This window comes from Parus major, chromosome 9, assembly GCF_001522545.3.
Source record: "Parus major isolate Abel chromosome 9, Parus_major1.1, whole genome shotgun sequence".
NCBI classification, from domain to species: domain Eukaryota; kingdom Metazoa; phylum Chordata; class Aves; order Passeriformes; family Paridae; genus Parus; species Parus major.
Genome location: NC_031778.1, coordinates 10,717,734 through 10,742,468, shown reverse-complemented (window position 1 = coordinate 10,742,468; position 24,735 = coordinate 10,717,734). Strand labels below are relative to the sequence as shown.

The window sequence follows — 24,735 nt, the reverse complement described above, 5'->3', positions numbered from 1 at the left end:
GGTGTGCCGGGGCTGGGAACGGGAACGGGAACGGGTCTGGCCCGGTTGCGGTGCGGCTGAGCTGGGGCCGGAGAGGGCTGGACGGCTCCGGCACGGACGCGTTTTGTCCATGGGAGCTAGCGCTGCATTTCTCATCTGCAGCGCCAGGAGGGAGCACAGGAGCCCGCGGCAGGCGCCTCCAGCACCCCGCTTGCCCCGGCACTGGTGGAAGTGCTGCCCTTTGCGGCACCTCGACTGGGCACCGCTACTGTCCCCTGAGCTGATTTGGAAGGGATGCCCCATCCACAGAACACTCTCAGGGAGAAGCTGGCACAGAGAGCTTGGCCGTCTGGCAAAAATAATGCCTTAGAGGCAGCTGCTTGCTGATATAATCCAATAGGAAAAAAACAAAACAAAACAAAACCGTTTTGAAGGGGATGACGACACCTTCTTAGACATTCCTGGAACTTAAATTGAACATAAGTCAGTCAGAGTGAGAGTATGCATCTTGCCATGTTGATTTTTTACTTAAACATATTGACTAAAATAAGTTAATTTGATCTGTTTCCTTGATCACATGCATATCACAGCAGATGCAGATTAACCAAGCTATTAGACTTATGAGTTTAAAACTAGTGTGACAAACAAGCAAAGAAAAAAAAACAGGCAAGAAGGGAAAAAAAAAAAATAAATCTGAAAGTATCTTCCTATGCAGGATTTCACATTTCCCAACTGAGTGTTGAAAACCATCAGTTCAGAAATGGCTCCTTCCTGGGCCAGAACAAGTGAGATAGATGAGTAGACTGATTAGTAGATTGATAGATTGGTAAAGCCCAAGGTAGCCATAAGGCACACACCTGGCTGGCACAATGCCATGACCACCCTGCCACAGCCAGCATGTTGCCTACTGGATGGGAACAAGTCTTTTACTGAGCCACTCAGGTTTCAGACTGACCCCGTGCTCATAGAACCTGCCTACCATATTCCCACTGATGTCAAACAATGCACATATATTTCATGCTACAGTTTTCAACACCTTAGGCATTAAAATGTACTTTCTGAAATACTGCAGTCCCCTTCTTGGCTCTAACATTGCAGTGTTAACTGGAGTACTGTGACAGTGCTATGATTCAATCCCTGCATGCTAGCTTACTGCAGGAGCTGTTGGACTGGCTGTGCTGTTTGTAGGGCAGAGCTGACACTCATCCTCTCAGTGACAGACACGGACACCTGCTCTTGGCTTGCCATGGCCTTCAAGTTCTCCTGGGGAACTCCCATTCACTTTTGCCAGTGACACTTCACTCCCAACCTACTGTCAAAGATCATACAGCAACCTCGAGACAGCTGTGTTTTCTTGTCCACTGTTCATCTTTCAAATAAGTCTCTCCTGGGCACAGCCACAATCCAGAGCTGCTCTCTATTTCATCACACACGGCTATAAGGAAAGCTTTTCTGGATGTTTCAGACACATTACATAGGTCAACACACAACCTGTCTAGATACAAAATACCCTTTGAGAGTGAAATTCTGGTCTCTGAAGAATTTCCTCCACCAACAGCAAGATTTACTGGTTTTTGTCATTAGATTGTGTTCTTAGGATATCAGTCATCATTTCTTTGTCAACAGATTTTGCATATCTCAACATTACTGATCAACTTGCTAGTCCAGTCCAGGAGAACTTAGAGGCTTCAGCATCTTTTCTGGTAACAACTGCTGGGATTTACTCTCAGGGGTATAAGAAATGTTCTGCAGTATGAGCCCCATCTTTCATGCTCAACGTCAAATGTAACAGGTTTCTAATAATAGAACCACCACAACCCGTCCAGCAGTTCCAGTCCTGGATTTGCCACAGGACACATCTCATTAGGTTATAGCTAATACAGTAAACAGTGACCCTTCCTACTGACATGATAAGAATAGAAAGGCTTCACATGACAGGGAGTTTTCTCATCTACAGCACTTCTCAGAAGGTTTTAGCAGGGTGAATTTCAGTGATATGTTTACAATTCCTCTTACACAAATTACAACAGAAGTCTGGGGGTTTCATACAGCCCTTTATAGGTAGGAAGGACAACTATCTCCAGGATATACAGATGCAAAATCTTTAATTTCAGACCTCACTTTTAATTGTATATTCAAAGATTTTTATTTTATGGTGGGAACATAATAGAAGAAATGGGAATGTAATGGAGGAAATAAAACTCTCCACATTTTCCCTTAACTGAAAAAAATTTCTGAAAATTCTCACATTCCCTTAATTACTTCCATGAAGAGATCAAGTTGCGAAACTATCAGTTGCTTTGGGACTAGCTGTCAACAAAATAACATAGTTGTAAGCTGTTGCTCAGCTTTGACTACTGGGGGCAGTAATTCTCTGGTCCAACTGGTGTTACAGTGCAGTGTTCTCACCAATGCTCAGTTAAGAGTTATCTGAAGCCTACAGAGAATTCATCTGACACCCACAGACTTAACAGGAAGGACAAAAATGATGCAGAGGTGCCAGGCCTCAGGGGTCTTTGAGCTACAATGCAAAACCTTCATCAACCCATATCCTGCAGCTGCACAGCCCCAGCTCCCCAGGGATCCCAGCCTCACGTTTTCTGCTGTGCAGTGCCACCATCCCAGCCTCACACCCTGACCACCACCAGAGTAAGCTGAGGCAAGGAGACAAGTTACACTCAGCATGCCCACAGGCAGGGCAGGGCTGGACAGAGTTATGAAATCGTGATTGAAAACCCAGATCAGATACCCAAGGACAGGCAGCTATAAACTAAACCTGCAGAGAGCTTTACATCCACACTCCCTGCACACCCTGGGCCAGGAGAGCAGCTTGTTTCCTGTGAGCATGTGGCTAGGGACAGCCTGCAGGATACCCCAGTCTGAAGGACACCTCAGCCTCAGCTAGGCAGTGGCTCCTGGCACTCATTTCCCAAGGCCAGGGACACTCATCCCATGATCTCAAAGTCTGGTTCCTGAGCTGGGCTGGGTTTTGTGGATGGTGCTGTGGTGAATGCAGCAGAGCAGTGAGTGGAACAGAGAAATGCTGCTTCCTCCAAAAATATACACATCCATTGCACTTGCTCATGGTGTTTCTGTACATATCCGTGTGTCTGCACTTAGTTTTGTCTACATGCCAAATGTGCACTATATTCAGAATACAATTGTGCCTCTCTTTCTTCCCTTTAACACTGGGTAAATTGTCCCTGACTCAAGGAATTGAGTGGAGAGGCATTGGAGCATATCTGAAAGACACCAGTTTCACACCGAACTTCAATGGGAATGTGGTGTTAGCATCCAGCTTTATGATCACTGCCACTGCCTCAGTCTCTCTTTGACAAAATTTGATTTCTTCCTCAAGGAAAAGGCCTGAAATGCTGCCCTGCACCACATGGGAAAAATGTCAGTGGACTCAAAAATTCTGCATTTCCTTGCTATGGCTTTAAAAGTACTAAAACTTTTTCACTTGTTATAATAATCTAAGTTTTTTTCATCTTTAACTCAAAATCTGGATGGACATATTACTGTACTTTACAAGCATCAGCTACATATACTAGATTTGATGCAGTACTTGCTGCTTGGTCATTCTCTTTTCATCTACCAGAGCCCATGTAATATTTAACTCCTTAACTTTTGAGTATTCATGACAACATCACTTGGTGCATACTTTCCTCTTGCTGACAGCTGCCTGCACTTTACAGCTTTTACATAAGATGTGTGGATGCAGAAATCTGCTGTGTCCCATCCATCTCTGAGTTTCAAGACAGTCTTTTCTGCTTTTGCATCAGCTTTCATTCAAAATTTTCTTTGAAAATCTTTCATCTGAAAACATATGTTTTAGGGGTTACAGGTCATGTATTGCTCTGCAGTCAAGAATTTCTTTCCAGATGTCAGAAACTACTGTGCTTTAATTATACAGTCCTCTGAAAGGCCTTCCACAATGATTTTTTTTGTTTTATGGAAGTCATTTTATTGGCAAAACATATGACTAATAAAAGGGATATGACTCTATGCTTACCATAATATGAATTATTACAACACTGTTTACAGCTGAGCTTTAAAAACAATTTTCAGGCAGCTCTGGTTTTGATGACTAAAGCTTAAACTTCTTAGGGATTTTTTTACTCATTTTTTAAAGCCAGAGGTAGGGAATTTCTAATTCCTGATGCCATTTTTGTCAAGCTAGGTGTCTGTAGGTCAGGCATATGCACTAGAACAATCTATGTTTTTTTTTGAGTTCTCTAACAGAAACTCATACGAACTGTAAGAAGATGTTAGAAAATTGTGACACACTGTCTAATTCACAAATAAAGTGAGAGCAGTTCTTCTCAGCCTCCACATAGGTTAAAGCTTGCTCCTTCTGCCTTCCTGAATGAGAATTTGTTGCCTGAAACATTGTCTGTCTTTTAGCTGTTCCAATGAAAACTCATTTGTGCCGAAGAACCCTGCCTAGCATGATGCTTTTAGCAAGACTCTGCACAAACATTACTCCTGGAGCTCCCCATACAGCTGTGGCTATTCAACTGGCAGGCAGATCTCAAGAGTTCTTTATTCCTGTCAGACACAAACCATTATAGAGCAGCATTCTCCAAGAGACAGATCTGCTTGTGGGACATATAAATACTGGTTTTCCTTCCATTGATGTCAATAAGAGCAAGGATGGAGGTATGATGTTATAAGATGCTAAGTTCTTAAAATATGTTCTGAATGATTTCTATTTTTAAGAGCTGTTTTGCTTTGGAGGATGAAAGGTCTGTTCACTTAATATGAGGAACAAGGTCTGTCTCAGAGATGTGGAAGAACATCTATTCATCCAAAACTTAGCTATTTCAGGCATAATCTGTAAATTATTTTTAGAGTTTGTTTAAACCGTTGTTAACTATACCTGGCAGATTTCTGGCAAATGTGTTATTGTTTCTTTAGACTTCTCCATTCCTGCAAGGAAACTTTTTGGGAGACAGGACTTGTCACTTCTCCTGTTGACACTGTTCTGCTTTGTATAAATAATTACACATTCACTGGGACTGGGACTAACACCTCCACCCTCCCCAGGAGTATTACTGAACCATCAGACTAGAGCATTGTTTTTCTCTCACCAGCTGGCTCCATGAATATTTAAGTATTTTTTACAAAGTGTGACTGTTCCAGCGAAAGGGACTGATGGTCAGATCACTGCTGTGAGGCAGAAACCTGAATTTGCAGAGGAGAGGAGAATTCCTCTCAAACACAGGTCACAGCTAAGAGTTAGATTTTTGTGAGGTATGCACTGACCTCTTCAGGAGCAGTAATATGATCCTCACTTTCTCTATGGGATTTACACATCAATTTGTGTCATTGTTTTGACAATCACTTCCATTAAAAATGCTTCTTTAGCATTAAATGGAATAGTTTGCACCAAATGAAATCAAATTTCGAAACTTAATTTCATTTTGAAATATGAAAAATCATATTCAGCTCCTGGGTACTGAGATTTTCTTTCTTGTCCAAGTATTCAGTGAATTATTAGCTCATACTAAATTAGAAAGTCTTCTAATAATATCTTGTTTGCCAGTATGGGTGCCACAAACTCTGTGCCTTTTATCTTAGTCTAATCAAAGGTAAGGTAGATAACTTCTGCTTTCTGCTTTAAAAACTTGAATTTTATGAAACATACCTTGTTGTCATAGAGTGAAGGGTTTCTGTGAAAGGCAGGGTAACTTGGGAATCCATAGCCTGGAAAAACTTCATTTTCCTTAACTGAAAACATTCAGTTTAACAAATAGACTTATATTTAAAGAGTAGTTCAAATACCAAACTCAAAACAGATAAACTGGGATTAGGAGTGGAACAGACTGCTAAACTATCCAGAATTGAATGGCAGATTTTACCCTTGATTCTGTATTAATACAAAGCAACTGAAGAATCTGGAAATTGAGTCAAAATTGTCAAAGTAATCTTTGAACAACAAGGATGCAGTAAAATCAAAAGTCCTGTTGTGTTTGGATCAGACCTCTGATCATTTTCTTACAGTTAAAACCTTTTGGGTCTAAATATTGCCTTAGTCTTTGACTGGAAATGGATGCTGGAGTCTTCTGCATTACAGAATATGTAAAAGTGACACATCCAGTATAAATTCAGAAAATAACAATCCAGGGCAGATCAGAGATAGAGTACACTGAGTTCAGAATCTCCTTAGTTGAATTAGATGTACTGGACTTTCACTTATACTAAAAGGAGATTAATGAATAAGGGCACTTAAGAGGAGACGCTGGTATTAATAATGACAGAAAATTATTAAGGAACCCACAGAGTCACACGTATACCTGTAAAATCTGTAACCATGAGATGGGTGATAACCAAGAGATAGGCCAGCAAACATTTTAGGGTGCTGTTAAGTCAGAGAGAAGTGTCAGCAGTGTTTAAGTTCCTAAAAGCCCAGAGCTTTGTAAACATAGCTGAAAAGCTGAATACAGACATGTACTTGAGAGACAGTATAATAATCATGATCTATTGGTTGCACTTAGAGCTCAGGCTCCATATGAATCAGTAATTCTCATGCCCTTTCAAGAACCTACATACCTCACATCACATATCTACATCTGAACCTATTTACAGCAGGAATTCCTTGCTATTTGACACTGTGCAGGATAATTATTATCAGTGCACTGCAGTACATCTGGAAAGATGAAGGAATGCTGCCTCAGCATACCTCAGGCAAAGCACTGCACCTCTTAAAGAAGGATGGATTACATAAAACAGGAGCACAAGAGCTGCATCAGCCTTTCACACACGCTGAAACCAGGCATAATTGCTTTGAAGTGGAAGAGTTATAGCACTACAGCTCTCCAACTGCAGAACAGGTAACAATAGAAATTTAAATAAATACTCACCAATCTTTGCAAATGCTCTGACTCCCTATGCAAAGATGCTTCCCATCCACAAGAAAATTTTATGTGATAGAGGCAGGCAGTCTTCACTCCTTTCCTGCTGGGATTAAAATGAAATTTGGCTGTTATCTCAAGAATGAGCCCAAAGACCAGGCTTAGATTCTGGAAAGACTTTTCTCATCTCAAAGTACCCTTTCAGTAAGTGAGTAGAAGGATTTAAACATTAAGACTCTTTCAAAAGAGTTGCCTGTGTTCAAGTATCCAGGTCCAAACTGAAGTCAAGTATAGTTTAGGAACACTGAAATTAAATTACAATATTACTTACCCAGTCTGGCCTTTTTCTTTTTTTTTTTTTTTTTGGTGGATATGAGAAATTTCCTCAGAGACTTATGTTAGAACAAAAATAATCTGAGGCTCTTGGAAGGATTAAAACAAGTAACTCCTGGAATACAAAACAATAAACTGCTGCTTGATTCTGGCATTGCACTTTTGATTCCTAATATACTAAAGGATTGTTGCTGAGTTAGAACTGAATACAAGTTTCAAGCATTTATATACCAAGTATATATCTAATTTAGGCATATAATGCTGTTTCTACAATGCTTTTCCAGTGTTTGTCTTACTTTTCTAACACATTTTGTAACTAAAATTACTATCTAGAAGTCTCTGGTCCCAGCTCCTAAAATTTCCATGTATGTTCCTGTAATTTTTTTATAACTTTTCCTCTTAATACTTAAACATTTTAATGACCTGTAATATTTTTGCCCATAGCAAGAAGCACTTTAGTACTCAGATGTGTTCTTTGCAATAGCATGCTGAGACTGATATAGACAGTGTCATTTCTTTACATATAAAATAACAATGATTCTGTGAAAATCATTACCCAGCAACATAATAGATCACAGATGTGTTTAAAAAACATAATATTAGGCTAAACTCTGAATTCTGATCTGGAATGCATGTGTGCATCTCCCAGGGCAGTAATTCAGCACTTAGAAAAAGTAAACTCACTATTGTAATGCACATGGCAAATAGCTGAGTTCCAGCCACCAGTGAAATAATTTGGCCCCAATTTTGCATTCCATGACCCCTGTACTCTGATGGGAAGTAGGCCATAGGGACTGACTGTAATTCCTGTAGTCAGAACTGCCCAGCCCTGGTACAATTAATTGTTGCACAGGAACATCAGTGATGCAACACCCACTTTCTTGCCAGGAACTCTCTGCTGAATAAGGACAACTGAGGATCTAGCATGAACAGTGATGCTGTACCTGGCAGAGAATGACTGTATCAAGATGTTCACTCACAATTACTTTAGCTCTCTTGGCTTGGCCTAATCTGTCTGTTAAAGAAAGGGTATTCTCCCTGTTTTGAATTTTCATCTTTGAGGAAGGAAGTCCTTCAGATGTAGGCTCCTCCAGTTCATCATTCAGATATAGCTGATGGGCTGCTCAGTTAAGTTAGGGACTCCTTTTCAAGCCAAGAAAACAAGTGCAAGAATTATTACAGATGATGAAAATTTCATTTTATTCTCCCATCTCTTGTTGCACAGGCTGTCACATCATTTGCACATTTTGTAAAGTGCTTTTTCCTCATTGTCCTCTTTATGGTAATTTGGAAGCAGATAGTGAATTTTATTATCAGTAAAAGTAGGAAAACAGCATTTTCATTGGCTGAACAACACTTTTCTTCCGAAGAGCATTTGCAGTAAATAAATTAGATCCAACTGTTCTCCTTTTTATGTCTAGCCCTATAAATAATAGCAGAGGGAAATTCATGCCAATGAGAGCATTGGCAGGAAACAGTTTCTCACAGGGCTTAGTTTTGATTTCAAATCTGTGTTGCCAGTAACACCAAACTAATTACATGTGAAACTGCACGGTGAGACTCAGGTATCACCTGTGCAATAGAGTATGACAGCATAACACATTTGATTCTCTTCAGAAAGATCTCTGTCCTGCACCTACAGCATGCAGGAGACAGGAAAGAACAAAAATGGGTGGAGGGGAGGGAACTGAAGCTAGATGCCTTAATACAAACCTACTTACTTACAGACGATGTAAAAGTCTTTCTTGAACACCAGAGAATTAAAGCACACACACAAAAGAATAGTTACCTTCTTTGCACAGGGTTCCAGATTTATTTTTGGCAGCATTCTTGCTGAAACCACACTCCCATCCTGAAAGAGACTTCACTGGAGCACCCTTGATGCCTTTTGCAACTTTCCTTTCCCTATTTGTGCATGAACACCTGACAGCCTCTCACTGCACACACTCCTGAGTGCATTCCCATGTGCCTTTACCCTGTGCTTCCAGCGTCACTTGCAGCCAGCTCGACAGGAAGGTGGCTGTGACCATCACCAGTTTGTCAGCACCAGGTGTGTCGTGTAACAGCAATGGCTTGTAACAAGTCATGTAACAGAATGACTTTCTTCATTCAGGTCAGAGCTGAGTTTAACAGTGTCTTGTGGAGGTGGTGCTTTTGGAGGGGAAAGGATGCTATTGAACAGAAGGTTGCTCAAGATATCAGCTCTTTTCATGTCTAAATCTATAAACCAGACTCTGATCTAAGTTTCCAGGAATTTATTCATATACAGACATAAGTGAGTCTTGTCATAAAATGAGAACAATGGCTCCAAGGATGAGTTATATATATATATATATATATATATATATATATATATATATAATTAAAGTAATTCTATTTTGTACCAAGAAACAGAATTTTCTCCATTTTAGTGACACAATTTTCTAGCTGCTCTCATTTCCTTCACAAGGACAACACAATTAATGGTCTCAGGTTTCTTTCTCACATCCACCAAAGCTAAGGGAATCTGTTTTGTAATTTTGTTTCATAATATTATCCACTTGAAGATTTGCTGGTTTAGATTACATCAAGACTGCCTAGCTGATCTGTCTTAGCTTTTACAGCTCTCTAGATAAGAATAGCACCCTGTGACCCTTGATGATGCCCTGTCCCGTGCTGGAGCTCAGAAGTTGACCTGCAGAGACTGAGGTGCCTTGCTCCTCTCCTCTGTCTGCTACTGGAAGATTTGGCCATGGGACTGCCTGATTCACAGGTACCTGCTGGCAGTTCAGGGGTTCTGTCTTTTACTATAGGGCCTTCTGCTCCATACTTTATGCTCCTGTTCCTTTTACGTATTATTTTCCTTGGACTATTATGTTTAAAATGCACTATTAGGAACATAGTACTTGCTTAAAAATGTGGTTTTTTAGAATCCATTCTTCTGATTGACACTAGCCATTTTTACACCTGGTGTGTGATATGGTCATTGTAAATGCCTGCTCTTGGTCAATGGACCCTGGGATGCTTCACTGGAAGTGTTGAACAATCTTTTAGGAGCCTTGTACTATGAAGGAATATCTGTTCATAACATTATCAATGTTTCGAGCATCCTGCTTGATAGTGGGTGCTCTGGTTAATCATTATTAGAGCTCTTTGGTTACAAGAATGTTTGAAATTTAGCAATAGTTATCTAATTTATATTTTTTATATTATTATGCAAAACAGTTAAAGTAATGATAAATCAGCACCATTCTCCTTAATACTTTGTTATGCTGGCAAATAAGCAATTGACTGAACAACTGAAGGTAAAACATTTTTTAAGAATAATTACTGGATACCAGTTTCTATTCCTATGAAGAGAAGAGGGAAGTAGAAACTGATACTAGAATTACCCAAACTGACAAATGGAAACACCAGAAGGTAATTTAGAAAAGCCATACTAAAAAACTGTACTGCTTTTATGATTAATGCATCATGTCCGATCTCTGCTAAATGCTAAAATGAAATATGAAGTTTTGCAACTGTATTAAATATGACATTGCTTGAGGTAAAACCAGCAAAGAGACCAAAAAAAAAAAAAAAAAAAGTTAGTTAAAGAATGCAAACTTATTTCCTAATATGTTCCTAAATTTCTAAGGTGTGGGAAAACTGTCAATACAACATTTACATTTGGTATCTCAGTATCAGAAGAACCAGGGGGGGAGAAATCTATGGCTCATCACAGACATTTTCTATATAAAGTCAGAAACCATATTGTCATTTGATAAATGAGCCAAGAGCAAAGCTTGACAGACAAAAAGAGAGAAGAGTGAAAATTCCAGCCTGGGGAAGGGTGGAGGCTCTGCAAATTTTCCAGTGAAAATTCTTGTGTGGGTTTTTATTTCTAAAAAGTAGCAGATTCAGTTGAAGGCATAACATGGATAACTCTTTGTCTTACACATCTAAGCAAATTTGGGAATCCTAGGAACTGGCTGGGCATATCAGTTTGCAAGAGTCATTTTAGGTGCTTGGATTAGCAAGAAAATAGAAATAAATCCTCTCTATTGCATGTTTTCCAATGCTGTGATGAAAAGGGACAACTTGCAATTTCAGGAAATCCCAAAGTTCTTTTGGAAGTGAAAACATCAAGTTCTTGGCACTTAAGACTGCACTGAAAGAGTTGGGGTTGTTTGGCCTGGAGAAGGCTCAAGAGCGGCCTTATTGAAGCCTTTCAGTAAGTGAAGAGGACTTACAAGAAAGATGGGGGGAAACTCCTTAATAGGGCCAGTAGCAATAGGACAAGGAGTAATGGATTTAAACTAAAAGAGTGTAAACTCAAATAACATATGAGGAAATAATTTTTTATTATGAGGGTGGTAACACCGAGAGAGGTGGTGAATGCCCCATCCCTGGAAACATTGGAGGTCAGATTGGATGTGGCTCTGAAAAAACTCATCTAGTCCCTGTTCATTGCAGGGGAGTTCGTTTGGATGATCTTTAAAGGTCCCTGCTAACTCAAACCATCCTATGATTCAAATGAAATAAAGAATGGTCATTAACAGTATTTATGTAAATTTAAAATAATTTCACAGTGTCAACTGAACAGGATCTGTACAGGAACACCAATAGAATACTGAAAGGTCTTTTGCCACCGTACAAAATGCCAAGGTATTTTGCCCAGGTGACTCTCCACAGAGAAAAGGAGATTTGGTGAGAAGCCTGAAAGCTGGAGCATAAACTAAGCTTCGTTTTCAGTCAGGTCATCAGACCGCTTTGGCTGCTGCACAGCAACATCATGATTCACTTTGTCACAGGAAAGATGTCAGGGATTCATGGAGGCACAGGAGGTTTGCATCAACATTTACACAGTCTTTTTCAAAGAACATCTCAGGGACAGTCTGTCACACAGGGTTACATTTCAGGATGAGGTTTCCACTTTCCGTTTCACTAGCTGTCTCATTTTCAGGCAGACAAGGTCTCACTTGCCAGACATTCATTAGGAAATTAGTCTCTTGACAGCTTTGTGTACAAAATAACTTTCTTCAGTGACTGATAGGGAGAAGCCCTCACCCCTGGATCACCAGCATCACAAGCTGAGCCCAGGATTGCTGGCAGCAGCTGGTGGAGGAAGACAGGTCACTCAGGCTGGCATTTCTGCCACACCACTACAGGAGGCAACAGCACCCTGGGACAGCAGGCATTTTTTGTAATTACTATGGCACTAGCTCTGTAGCTCATATGTTAAATGTCTGTCACCGATGATTCATCATATCAAGCCTGAAGATCTGTCACCTCAGGGACACGTGACAGAAAATAGTTTTTGTTCTATCTTCAAAAAGAAACCACGGTAGAAAACTTTTGCTGCAATGTCAACTGTCAAAAGTTAGACACCTTTTGTCCATATTTATAAGGACACATTGCTTATGCAACTCCATACTATTTTTGTCACATAACCTATGCATCATTTATGCAAAGAATACATACACAAGGCAGCGTAATTAAGATTGCATGAGACTGTAAATCTGCCATCTTTTGGCTTTTTTGAGCTTAAAACCTTTCTAGCTGGCTTTATATCCATTACCTACAAACAATTCCTAACTGTGCATTCCATGGTTTTATCCCAAAAAAAGACAGGGACTCTAAAAAATGCTGATTGAGCAGCTTCCTGACTTCAAAAATGAAATATCATCAATATATGAAAGGGTTTATTTTATTTGGTTCCCTGAAAGAGCAGAGGACTGGGCTTGGTGAAGAAGAAAGGTCACTCCTGTTTCTGTGTTCCTAACAGATCATAATTCAGCTGAAGATTAATGTCAATGCTAACACATTTATTTATGGGTAACTACTTACTGGCCTTTTACTTTTCTGTTCCTTCTGCAGTCATTGATGGAAACCAGCCAGACATCCCTGGGTTAGTTTGTGGGTGAATTCTCTCTAGCAACATCATTTACATTTAGTAAATGCAGTTTAATTCAAGAGCCTTGTTTATAGTCTGTCATTTACTACTTGTGGTATCCATAATCTATTTAATAGTGGGGTACAAAAGAAGTACTTGAGCACACTAGATTCAGGGTGTTTAGGGAGTGTTCCTAGACAGGCAGCGCCAGGGAGTGATTCTGCTGTTTCCCTGATGGCAAAGATGCAGGAGCTTGGCTGCACAGGCTGTGCACAGGCTGGGGGCTTTCCCAGCAGCCTGTTCATCACCTCAATTTGCCCAACAGGTCTGAATTGCCCCGTGGCTGCACAGATCTGTAGATACACTTGGGTGGCAAGGCAGAACCTGTTAAAGTGTCAACTGTTCAGAAGTTTAAAACTATCTTTAGATGACGCAAAATCTGCAGCAACCACATATAAAATGAGTCCTTGAACATGCAATCCATGGGAACTAACAGCATTTGTTGGTGGTTTTGTACAGAGCACAGTTCTTCAGTGGATATAAGGCCTGAAATATTCTTCTTTTAAATAGAGAGTCTTCTCTAGGCTGAAAAACATTGGCAGAAAGGAGCAGCAAGGAATTCATGTGTCTGTGCTGTGAGGATCACACAACTTTTGTTATCAATATCACACATATTGACTTCCAGATCTAGTAATATAATATAATATAATATAATATAATATAATATACCATTGTTATACCTTCATGTCTACACCCAGTATACCTAGTGGTAGCAATTAAACTTCTAGTTGCTAACCATCATCTTATTGATCCTGGTGTAAGTAAATGTCTCCTTTTTAGCTTTCCTACTTCCCATTTCTGTGACTTAAAATCAGTTCAAAACCCAGCCGCAAGCATAGTCTCTTCTCTCACAATGTTATGATCTCTGTTTCCACAGCCCCCATTTTGTGAGCTGGACTCCCTGCCCCAACCCTCTACCAAGTCTTGCCTGGATGTATCCTGCTCCTTCCTGCAGTCCCACTGCAGAGGATGTGGGGCCACCTCTCCTTAGGGCTGCAGGCCAGGCCTTCTCACCTGGCTGCCAACACACCTGCACTCCTAAAACCTGGTTTATATTCTGCCTTATAGTCAGGAGAATTTCTGTTCAGTTCCTTGAGTCTTTGTTCAATTGGCTGTGCCTGTGCCACTTACCTCCTTCTCCTGCAAGAGGCACATATGGGAAGAAGTACTTAAAAACAGTAAGAACAGGTTCTTTTTAAAGCAATACTCAGAACATAAATTATCACTAATTGATGTGATCTGTATGTCATTGTTCAATAGCACTAAAATTGTCGGGTTTTTCAAATGCCACGTTCAATAAGAATACTGTGTTCAAAATAAGAATACTGACTTAAATTTTCTTGTCTTTTCTCAGTCAAACAACTTTGGCCCAAATCTTGTAAACACCCAAATACTGAGTTCATCACTGTATGCTCTGCCACAGCCTTTTAAAGAGTATCCTTCACAGCCAGAGTGAAAAGGCTACTAAATGGGTCAGGATTACCCATTGGTAAACAAAACGAATCATTTCAAGTTTACTTTAGAATTTAAAGAAAGAAGAAATTTCAAAGCAGCATTACTATTTTTCAAGCTTTGGCGGAGCTGCAGACGGTCGCCCAGCCGGTAACACTGAGTTCATTCATGCCCAGGACAAACAGCCGCACTGTGCCACCTGAGGACAGCAGCGGGGCGTCGCGGGGGGCTGCGGGCTCGGGGCGGTGGCCGGGGGCGCTGCGCTCGGGCAGCCCCCGCAGGCGCGAAGGGAGCGGGGCCGGGGGTGCCCCGGGCCGAGCCCGCGGCCCCCGGGAGGCAGCGGGGAGGGGCCGGGCACACCCGGGGCAGCGCCCGCGCCCAGCGCAGGGAGAGAGGGCGGCCCTGCCCGGGCCCCTGCCCTGCCCTGGGGGCGGAGGGCCGCGGAAGCCTTTGCCTCCTCCCCCGGCCCCGGCAGCCACAGGAGGAGCAGACGGCAGTGGGAGTAGTGGCTCCGCGGCCCCAGCCCTGCCCCAGTCACCGCTGCCGCCCTGAGATGCCTCCCGCCGTCCCGCCGCCGCCGCCGCTGCTGCTGCTGCTGCTGCTGCTGCCGCCTCTGCTGCTGCTGGCGGCGGCGCGTCCCGCCGCCCCCCCGCACAGGTACCGCGCTCCTCTGGCCCCGCGCAGGTCCCGCTGGCCCCGCACACGTCCCGCGTCCCCTCCCCTCCCTTTGTCCCCCGCAGTCGCGCTCCCACCGTGTCTCCGTGGGATACGCGGGTGTTTCAGTGCCCGTGACTGCATCAAGGCAGGAGCATTTCCCGCGGAACCCCGCACCCTGCGAGAGTAATCGGGAACCTCTCTAACATAACGGTACAGTATGATGAGGCATCCCGGTGTCTTAAAGCTCGGCAGGGCGCTCGCTCATCCTCGTGTGCTCAGCACTAGTAGTGGTTCCACACAGGTTTTCCAGGGCTCCTCGCGTGTCCGGCACCATCACCTGAGCTCACCTGAGCTGAGCCCTGAGCACAGCTGGGCCACAGGGCTCAGCACCAGGAGCGGGGCTCAGCACGGGCTGGGTTGTGCTACTGAGCTACAAAAAAGTACCAGAGACTTCCTCGATTAAAACATGTAAATTCAAAACATAGAAAGGAATGAGAAGTAGTTTTTATATCAGTGCTATTTTAACTGCTATTATATGTACTATAAAAAGTCATTGCTAATGACTTTTTAATAATTATTTTTCCATTATAATAGCAATTTGCAATGATGTATCACACTGGCACACCATGCTTTTAGGAAATAAAAAAGGAGGGGGGATAACAGTCTGTGCCTACCCAGAATTAAGGCTCAAGTAGTTAATTTTTTTCTACACCCCAAGTTCACACATTAAATTGCACATTCTATATCAATAGTGATTTTATGTAAATAGCTAAATATATTTCATGTTAGCAATGGTTTTAAGTATTTAAGCTGTTGAGACAGTTTGTGCCTCTTATACAAAGAACAAATTAAATATATATGTTTGTCTTTTTTCTGTTATTCTCAGGCCTACGTTTACATGTGGAGGAGTTGTATCTGGAGAGTCAGGGTTTATTGGGAGTGAAGGATTTCCTGGCGTCTACCCACCAAACAGCAAATGTACTTGGAAAATCACAGTAAGAATTTTCAATACCACAAAATCAGTGCTGAAGACAGTGAACAGCTATTTGTTGTTAAACTGTGTTTTACATGGGGTGATATATGTGCAGTAATGAACTCAGTAACTCAAAGTAGCTCAACTATCTGGAGCTTTTTAGGTTTGATGTAATATGATAACAGTGGCTGAAACAGAACTGGCCTTGCCTCATATCAGAAGCAAATTTTCATTGACTTGCCTGATGCACATCTAATTGTTTTAATTTAACCCACTTACAAGCAAACAACTCCCCTTCTGTCACTGTGGAACGCAATAGTGGGTTGTATCAAAGAAAAGATTTGAGGTGGCAATTATGAAAAGCTAAATTTCTTGGCAAGAAGACATATAAAAAGTTTCAATCAAACCCAAAAAATTCAGGCAGGTTTGCTTGAAGTGTGCTGCTAGCGGTATTCTGCCAGCCAGGACATCTGGAGTCTGTCATACAGCAGGCTGACAGCAGTAAGGAAGTGTTGTTACATTTATAAATGACTATGTGAAATGGAACCATGTGGTACAATTGATATTTTGATGCTGAATTGAGACTGTAGGGCAGAGACATCATTTTCATTGACAACATATCCCATGAAACAACTGGACATCTTGTTCTGGATGTCCTTATCCTCAGACTCCGAGAAAGGGATGTGAATGAATGATTACTTTTCCTCACATCTACACAAATTAAATCCTTTGAAACTGCCCACCAAATTTTCTCTCTTTTTTTAGGCACGGCTCACCAAGAAGTCTTCTGACGTTTGGGCCGACAGAAAAAATAATAAGGCATAAAAAAAATAAGTCAGTCTGTGTGTTGACAAGATCACTAAAGACAACTTCAGTTGAAAGACTGCATCACAGGCTAGGTGTTGGTAGGAGAATAGGATGTCACAGGATAATTGTTTCCTGCTACTATAGAGATGCTGACGCAGAGCAGGAGACATTGATCTGTTTACAATGTTCAGTTTAAAACAGCTCTCGTACCAAATGAGTGATGTGATTTTAATCGTTTCATCTGAAAGATCCCAGTGAAGCTGCAGGGTTGCTTTTTGCACCTTTCTGTTGTGTTATTATTGGGGCCTAGTTAGAGGTTACCTTTGATCCATATCTGATCTCATCCAGAAGAGGTTGTAAAACATGGTGCATGCCCATAAATTTGTTTCCTTGCTATCGAGGGGCTGAGGTGGCAGCAATCAGCATGGCACATCTTGCAATTTGAAGAGCAGATGCAAATTGCATTTGGAATCATACACACATGCCTTAAATAAAAGGGAAAAACATACAAAGTTAGTTTAACAGTGTAACTCAGTATTAGATGTTCAAAAGTTCAAAACTCAATGTGGAGGGAAATTATAATTTTGCTTATAACAGCACAAAGTTTTTACCATTAAAAAACTTAGATAACAAATGGAGGCAGCACTAAAGAAGCATTTACTGAATCATGCCATTTATCTACCCTTCATATATGCGGGGTAGAGGGAGAAGAGAACAAATTATTGTACTTAGAATGTCCATACAGAGTGGTTTCATTGCACACTTCATGCGTCTGTTGCTAACAAGGTGCCAGCATCCAGATGAGCCTGGGCATGGTGAGAAGCATTACTTCAAAGCTGTAGTAGAGCTGTGTCTGCACTTGAACTTTCTTGACAAAGGGAGGAACTCAGTGGCTTCTGTCATTTCATGATCACCCTGACTCCCAGTTTTCTGCTGTGCTGCCATTTGACTGCCTCCTACTTGTCCTCTGTTGTTAGCCCAAAGCCAGAGAAGGGCTGCACAACCGGAGTAGTCCGGGCTTGCTTGTGCCCTCACCCCATTTAACCTGTTTTATTAAATAATGTTCACTAAGCCAAGCTGATTTCTTTTTCCCTATCAACTGTAGAATGCTCTGTGTCTTTTGGGTGTGCAGGAAGGATGTAGGGGAGGCAAGGACTAATAAACTTGCAAGACTAAGCCTGTACTCTCTTTAAAAAGACCATGGTTTACCAAACTGCGGCAAAGTGGTACACTCAAGGGTCTGGTTAGCCTGAATTTAAACAACAAAATCCTTTCACCAGATACTGCTGAGGCTCAGAATAGCTTGCAATAGCACCCAAGTAAGAAAGCCAGTTACACTGCCATGAAGAAATACTCTGTAGTTACTGTTAGTCTTCCTCATTTAGCATCTGGTCTTAGAAAGTGACTAAGACATTTGCCTGTCCGTTTTAGCCAAGGGCTGTGAACACCTTCCTGAGAACACTCTGCTAATACAGCATCTGAAAAGTCTGCAAGACTGAAAGAGACATTGATTCACTTTGTGTTTGGGTCACGAGAAGCATGAAGCTGTTGTTTTCTCAACTACAGGATCTCATCTGCACAAAAAAATGCAAAGACAGGATGAGAGCTAATTTGTTCTTCAGAGGAAAACAGGTTTAGGAGACATTACTGGTAATGCAGATAAAGCAATGTAGCATTCAGGTATCATCTGAAATCTTTCCAAATAGTTTGCTAAAGCTGGAAGAGTCTCTTTAACTCAATTATGGTTCTGTTATTTCAAGAGACTGGGACTTTTTCAGCTGGCTAAAGAAAACAGTTTCTCTATTCTAAGAGCTCTAAGAAGTGTTCAGCACATGCTTGTGGTTCTATTGCAACCTTGGCAGACTACCCAGAAGCTTTTCACTGGCTTTGCTAAGAAGTCATTTGTAGAGCTATTTCCTTCCCTATAGTAATGTATATAGCTTTATCTAAAATATGTCATATACACTTACTTTTAATACTCTCTAATCCTTCTTGGCCATCACCTCACATAAATGTGTCACATAGTCTGAGAATCTGGACTGCTGTCCTCTGTTTTTCTGGCAGACTGCTTAGTTCCCATAAAAGTCCAACAACTTTATGTGCAACAATAATACTGAAAACTATCAGAGTTACATAAGGTTATGCTTTTATAGGTTCAGGAGCTGGGTTCCAGCAGGTTTGCTGACAATAAGCAAAGTTTGAAAAATTAATTTATCAGGGCAGTTGGGAATCTGCCCTGAGGAAGCAGAATATTTTAATTTCTTTTTCTGTGTTTTAAGCATTAATTTTCCTATGTCATTGTAAAACTGCCCTTCCAGTAGAAAACAGGTCTTTGCACATGGGTTGTATTGCTAGAAATGAACAGAGATAATGAAAGAGATGAACAGAATCTAGTGCCCAGGAAGAGCAAGCTAATACAAATTTTTAAAAGTGGAGATAGAGAACAAGCAACTAGACAGAAATCATGGTTCTTCACAGGATTTAACTCCAAATAACTTCCACAGTCATTTTCAGCAGAGAGAAATAATTCTATAATCAGCAGATAGCTGATGTATTTTTCAACTCTACCTGGGACTGCTATAGAAAAACATACAATCAGCATTTTTGTGTGAAACATATATCAAAGTATCAAATGTAACACAATACAGGCTTAAAAGTCAGGCAAAATACATTTGTGAAAGTTGGCATTTAAGGGGTTTCCTCCCCCAGAAAGATTATTTTCAAAGTAAATAGTCTAAACCACGTAATTTTGATGAAGAGGGGTTTGTATTCAGTCAGAACAACAAGAGAAAAACAGCTTCACTACTTTAAAGGCAACTGAACTTTGATTAACATTATATGAAATATCTGTAATCAATGATAACCAAAAACAATCTCATGACCTTATTTTGAGGTGTGTTGAATATATGGAATAATCATGCCCTTTTGAAGAGGTTGGTAATCTACACTGATGATTTTAGGGAATTATGCTCTACAAAAACTCTCTAAAAATGTCTTTAGTCTTCCATAGGAGGCATCCTTTGCAGAAGTTTAGCATCATAATTTTTGAACCTAAAGAAGTTCATAGAGTTAAAATAAGAAGGGAAGCAGAGAGTGAGTATGGGTCAGTTGCCCTCTCTGTGACAAGGAGAGGCAGAGGATGAAGTGCCTCTGTTGCTGAAAGATACCAGCTGGATGGATAAAACAAAAATAAGGCACACCCTGAAGAGGAAGCATCACATCATTCTTCCTTTGACTCCTCCCTTTTTTTTTTTTCTTTTCTTTTAAGAGCTGAATTCCTTCCAGTTCTTCCTCTGAAGTATCCCATCTTCTTACTGCATCAGGCTCAGATGTGGCTCAAAGTAAACAATACTGAGTCATGCTGGCCTTTGCTTGCTCCCCTGTGTTTCCCATGGAACAATATTTTAAATGTCCTGGGATAATCACTGGCAAATTTTAGCACATTAGTTCTCAACATTTAGAGAAGCAAAATGGTAGAAATTAAAGAAGAGTACAGTTTTCCAAAGATGCCTGTATTTGGCACAAGATTTCCTGGGACTAGATGCAAACTGGAAGAGCTGCTGCCAGAATGTGGAACCAGCATCCTCTTCATTTCTGATTGTCATCTACTCAGACCACAAAATTTTAACTGATTTAACATTTAACTGGATTTAACTGGAACAAATGTGTTACTTTTATGAATCACAAATGTTTTAATTAGCAAGTATATTTTTACAATAAAAGTATCAGCAGTAAGTAGTGACTCTATTTAAGGGCCTGCCACATTTCTCTAAATGACTTACCTCCCAAATTCAGATAAACATGAGCAAGGATTATTCTGACAACTAAAACCTGCAGTAGGCTCCTTGTTAAATGTTCATGACCATGTGGCTGAGTTTTTCCTACAGTTTTTTTTACAGACTATCATGAAATAGAAGTCAGTACCTCTGTGTGGAACAGGCTTGACCAAGTTCAAACAGACAGAATAGACAGACTGACAGAAGCAGAGATTAAAAGCTACAATGAAATATAATTAGAAAATGTAGTGTTGTATAGTATAGTATAACCAGTGGTGGAGAGGGGAGAAGGAAGCAGAACACTGCACAGAATGACTGATACTATGAACCAGAAAATCTAAGACTCAAGGGAATGGCTGGCAGTTCGGGGTTTGGCAGCTTTGCCAGCATCCTCTCCCTCCTGAGCAGGGCTCTGTCCCATGTCCTGGTCCCCTCTGTCCCCGTGGAGTGGCACAAGAGAGTGGAATACCCAGGGGCAGGAGTGAGTGCCTTGGGGCTGGTGTGGGTAGAACAGTGCTGGTCAATGCACTACTTGAGCAAAGCTGTCAATGAGCACCATCAGCGTTGCTGAGGGGTAACCACTTGGCCATATCTGAATGAAATTCTACAAGGGCAGCAAAAAGACCTTTTCTTACCCCAGAACCAGCCACCTCTCACATTTCTACTTCCTTCTTCAAACTCTGGGAGAGAGCAGATATATTGAAAGAAGCAATTCAGGCTGAGAAAGTTGGGGAAAAAATCTCATAAAGTTTGACCAAACTGTTTAATCTAATATGCTAGAGCAACTTCTGTTCAGCTTTCATAAACAGGGGAAGGAAAAGGGGAGATATCTTAAAGACGGGCAAGTTTTAGCCAAAGCTGCAAGACACTCTTGTGGAAAATGTTGGACAAACTTAACTGTAGGTGTGATAGTTTATTTTAAAACATGATCCCTTTAAAGGTCACCCCATTTGCATCCTGTCGTACCAGTGGTACAAACTTATGAAAATGACTGTTCTACCCCAAAAGAGCATGTGCTATTTTGCATACATGCTTTTGGAAAAAAGGCTTCTAACTGTCTAAATTTGAATGTATCTAACTAATATTACTGTCAGCTTTTCTGAACTGACTTGTCCAGTCACACAGAGTTTGTAGTATAACCGTAAATAATATTCAGGTCTTCTGTCAGGAATACCAAATTCATTCATTTTAGTTCATTTTCTGTTAAAATTGACCACACCCTAATGCTCCTTAGTGATTCAGATTAGTGATTCAGACCAGAAGACAAGTGAATACAATAAGAGATTTAGATATGAAAGCAGTGATTTAAGAAATAAATTCAAGATGAGCTGAGTTGTGGTTTTGTAGCAGTAGCAGTGATGTGTATCAGCACAGGGGCCCTGAATGCATTTTTGAGAGAACTTTGAACTTAAAAATTCTCTGAAACCAGCAGCAGCAACTGCAGTGGAGCTGGTCAGGCAGTGTGCACATGGACCCTGGGCAGCTGGGAACAGCTCAAGCAGAAGTCTCTCCTGCTGCAGGATCAGTATCAGCAGTGGACATAAAAGCATGAACGAGTAACCTGAATACACCTACAGCACATCTGTCAGTACATCTAGAGCTGCTGCCTCTATCAGTATCTTCTGTGGGTTAAAGCAGTCACTTCTATTTATAGCATTTCCATCTATACTTGACAAGCAATTTTTAACTGTTGAGACTCAATGTTAAACAGTTTGACAATTTCATATAGGAACAGTTTAGTTTTAGTTTATTTCAAACCAGTGTTTTAAAATGAGTCACTGTTAAGGAATGAAAAAAATTCATGAACTCTTAAATAACATGGCTTAAATATGAACTTAATGCAGATATATTAAGTGTGTGTTTAAAGCAGAAAATTATAGTAGTGTCTTAGTAAAGCAGAACAGCTGCAATTATTTTAATAGCTACCACTCTACCATGATATGGATTGAATGCAGATAATTACACTTGCCTGTCTAGGGTCTCTCTATACTTTAACATACTTTTTCTCTTCTTTCTGTTACACACCATTAAGTGCTTTATTAGAATAGTTTTCACTTTTCAGTATGTTGCTTTTTCTCTTAAAAGCTTGTAAGTGTATCCCAGGAAATGTTCTCCTCCTAGTAAACTATTACGTTGTCTTAATTGACATCCTTCTCTGTACTCTTGTCTCTTTTGCACTGTCCACAGATGCAGACATGTAAGATTTTCCCTGTCTTATGTTTCCTCAGATATTTCAGAAAACAAAACTCTCTTCTATATTGAGGACATCCACTAATGGTTCTTTTGAATTCTCTATTTATAGTATTGTCTTTCCAATATAATTATTTCACTCCAGCCCCTCCAGTAACTAAATATTAGGGTTGTACAGTGTTAGCCTTAAAGTTTCTGATTTTATTTATAAATGTAAGATGTACGTCAGTAAATAAAAAATCCTTCAAACTATGAAACTTAGTAACACAAATCAGAAAGAGAAGTAATTTCATTTGTTTAAAATGGTAAGTTGCTTGTTCCAGAGTTTTTTCATATTAATCTTATCCTCCTCACCTTACTTGGTGACAGGGGGCTGCATGGCTGATTCTATACTTTCAGCAGAAAATAAGAGGAACACATCAAGCTGAACTGGTTTATAATTAACTGCATGAGCCTGACTAGAGGATACTCTGGATCAGAAATAAGATAATGGCAAGACATGGCCAGAGCTTTGTATTTAGGATTGGTCCAAGTTACTTTAAAACTGCTTTGCCTGGAAAATAGTTGACAAAAAGAGCTCATCTGACAGGAAGTGAAGAGTATGAAAACAGTCACGCAAACAGTGAGATCTGATAGATATGTGGTCACACTTCCAGATGCATCTCTCCCTCCTTTCCTCTCTCTGCAGGTCCCAGAGGGAAAAGTGGTGGTTCTTTCTTTTCGGTATTTAGACCTGGAAAGCGACAATCTGTGCCGATACGATTTTGTGGATATATACAGTGGCCATGCCAATGGACAGCGCATCGGCAGGTTCTGTGGGACTGTGAAACCAGGTGCCCTTGTATCCAGCAGCAATAAAATGTTGGTGCAGATGACTTCAGATGCTAATACTGCTGGAAGTGGATTCATTGCTAAGTTTTCTGCAGCAGAACCACATGAAAGAGGTAATTAACCATTATATATGTGCTAAAGACAAATATAGCTCAGCTTTATCCAGAGCCACATTAATGCTTAAAAAGATGTGGTGCCAGAGATATTAGGGATTGTGCCATTCAACATATTTATTAATTACCTTGCTTAGCAAATAGCAAAGTGTAACTGTTTAGCCATCTTAGTTCATCAAGTAGTAAAGAGAAAAGCTGACAAGTCTAGAGTAGTGGAAGAACTGTACATAGTAGTAAACTGGTAACCGCTAGTCATTAAAAGGGCAGATGAAATTCAATATAAATAAATGTTGCAAATAAGGGGAAATACCCTAACTTTGTGTACAGTACAGCAGGTTCTGAATTGACTCTTATTGTTTTGGAATGAGATGTTAGGTTTAAAATGGATAATTTATGGAAACAGTAGTTGAATATCAATCCAGTGCTTAGTAGGTATCAGAAAAGAAACAGAAATGTAACAGTTTTTAGAAAAGAAAATAAAGACCAAACAATAACAACAAAAAAATTACACAATTATAAATCCATAATGTGTGTACGTGTTGAATTAAGTGTCTCTGATGTTCCCATCTCAGAACTGAATATGATAAAATTATCAGAAGGAATCAGAGACAAGAAGTATGATAGTTAGAAGAACACATACACAAAGATCAACTGCACAGCATGAACTTCTTCATGCTGAAAAAGATTTCAGTCAAAGGGACTGTAGGAAAGGGCTTTAAAGTCATGACTTGTGTAGAGAAAGTGACTGGGGACCACAGTCCATCTCTTTCAATATAAAAACCAGATGAGCAAGTGGCTACAAAGGAGAGGAGAGGGTGATTTTTCTCTGTGACCTGTGAAGCAGTAGAACATT

General features: G+C 40.6%; 1 protein-coding gene and 1 long non-coding RNA gene across 2 annotated transcripts in view; one reads left to right on the top strand and one right to left on the bottom strand.

The window, feature by feature from the left end:
- The window catches only part of LOC109022793, an 18,050-nt gene extending 680 nt beyond the window's left edge, over positions 1-17,370 (bottom strand). The window contains exons 1-2 of the long non-coding RNA XR_004498670.1: positions 17,294-17,370; positions 6,846-6,939 (exon numbers count right to left, since the gene is read on the bottom strand). This is a non-coding gene — a long non-coding RNA (uncharacterized LOC109022793). The remainder of the gene's footprint in view (positions 1-6,845; positions 6,940-17,293) is intronic.
- Positions 15,003-24,735, top strand: part of PCOLCE2 (procollagen C-endopeptidase enhancer 2) — a 22,871-nt gene continuing 13,138 nt past the window's right edge. The window contains exons 1-3 of the mRNA XM_033516640.1: positions 15,003-15,192; positions 16,079-16,187; positions 23,627-23,882. Coding sequence (XP_033372531.1) covers positions 15,089-15,192; positions 16,079-16,187; positions 23,627-23,882 — 469 coding nt within the window. The 5' untranslated portion in view covers positions 15,003-15,088. The remainder of the gene's footprint in view (positions 15,193-16,078; positions 16,188-23,626; positions 23,883-24,735) is intronic.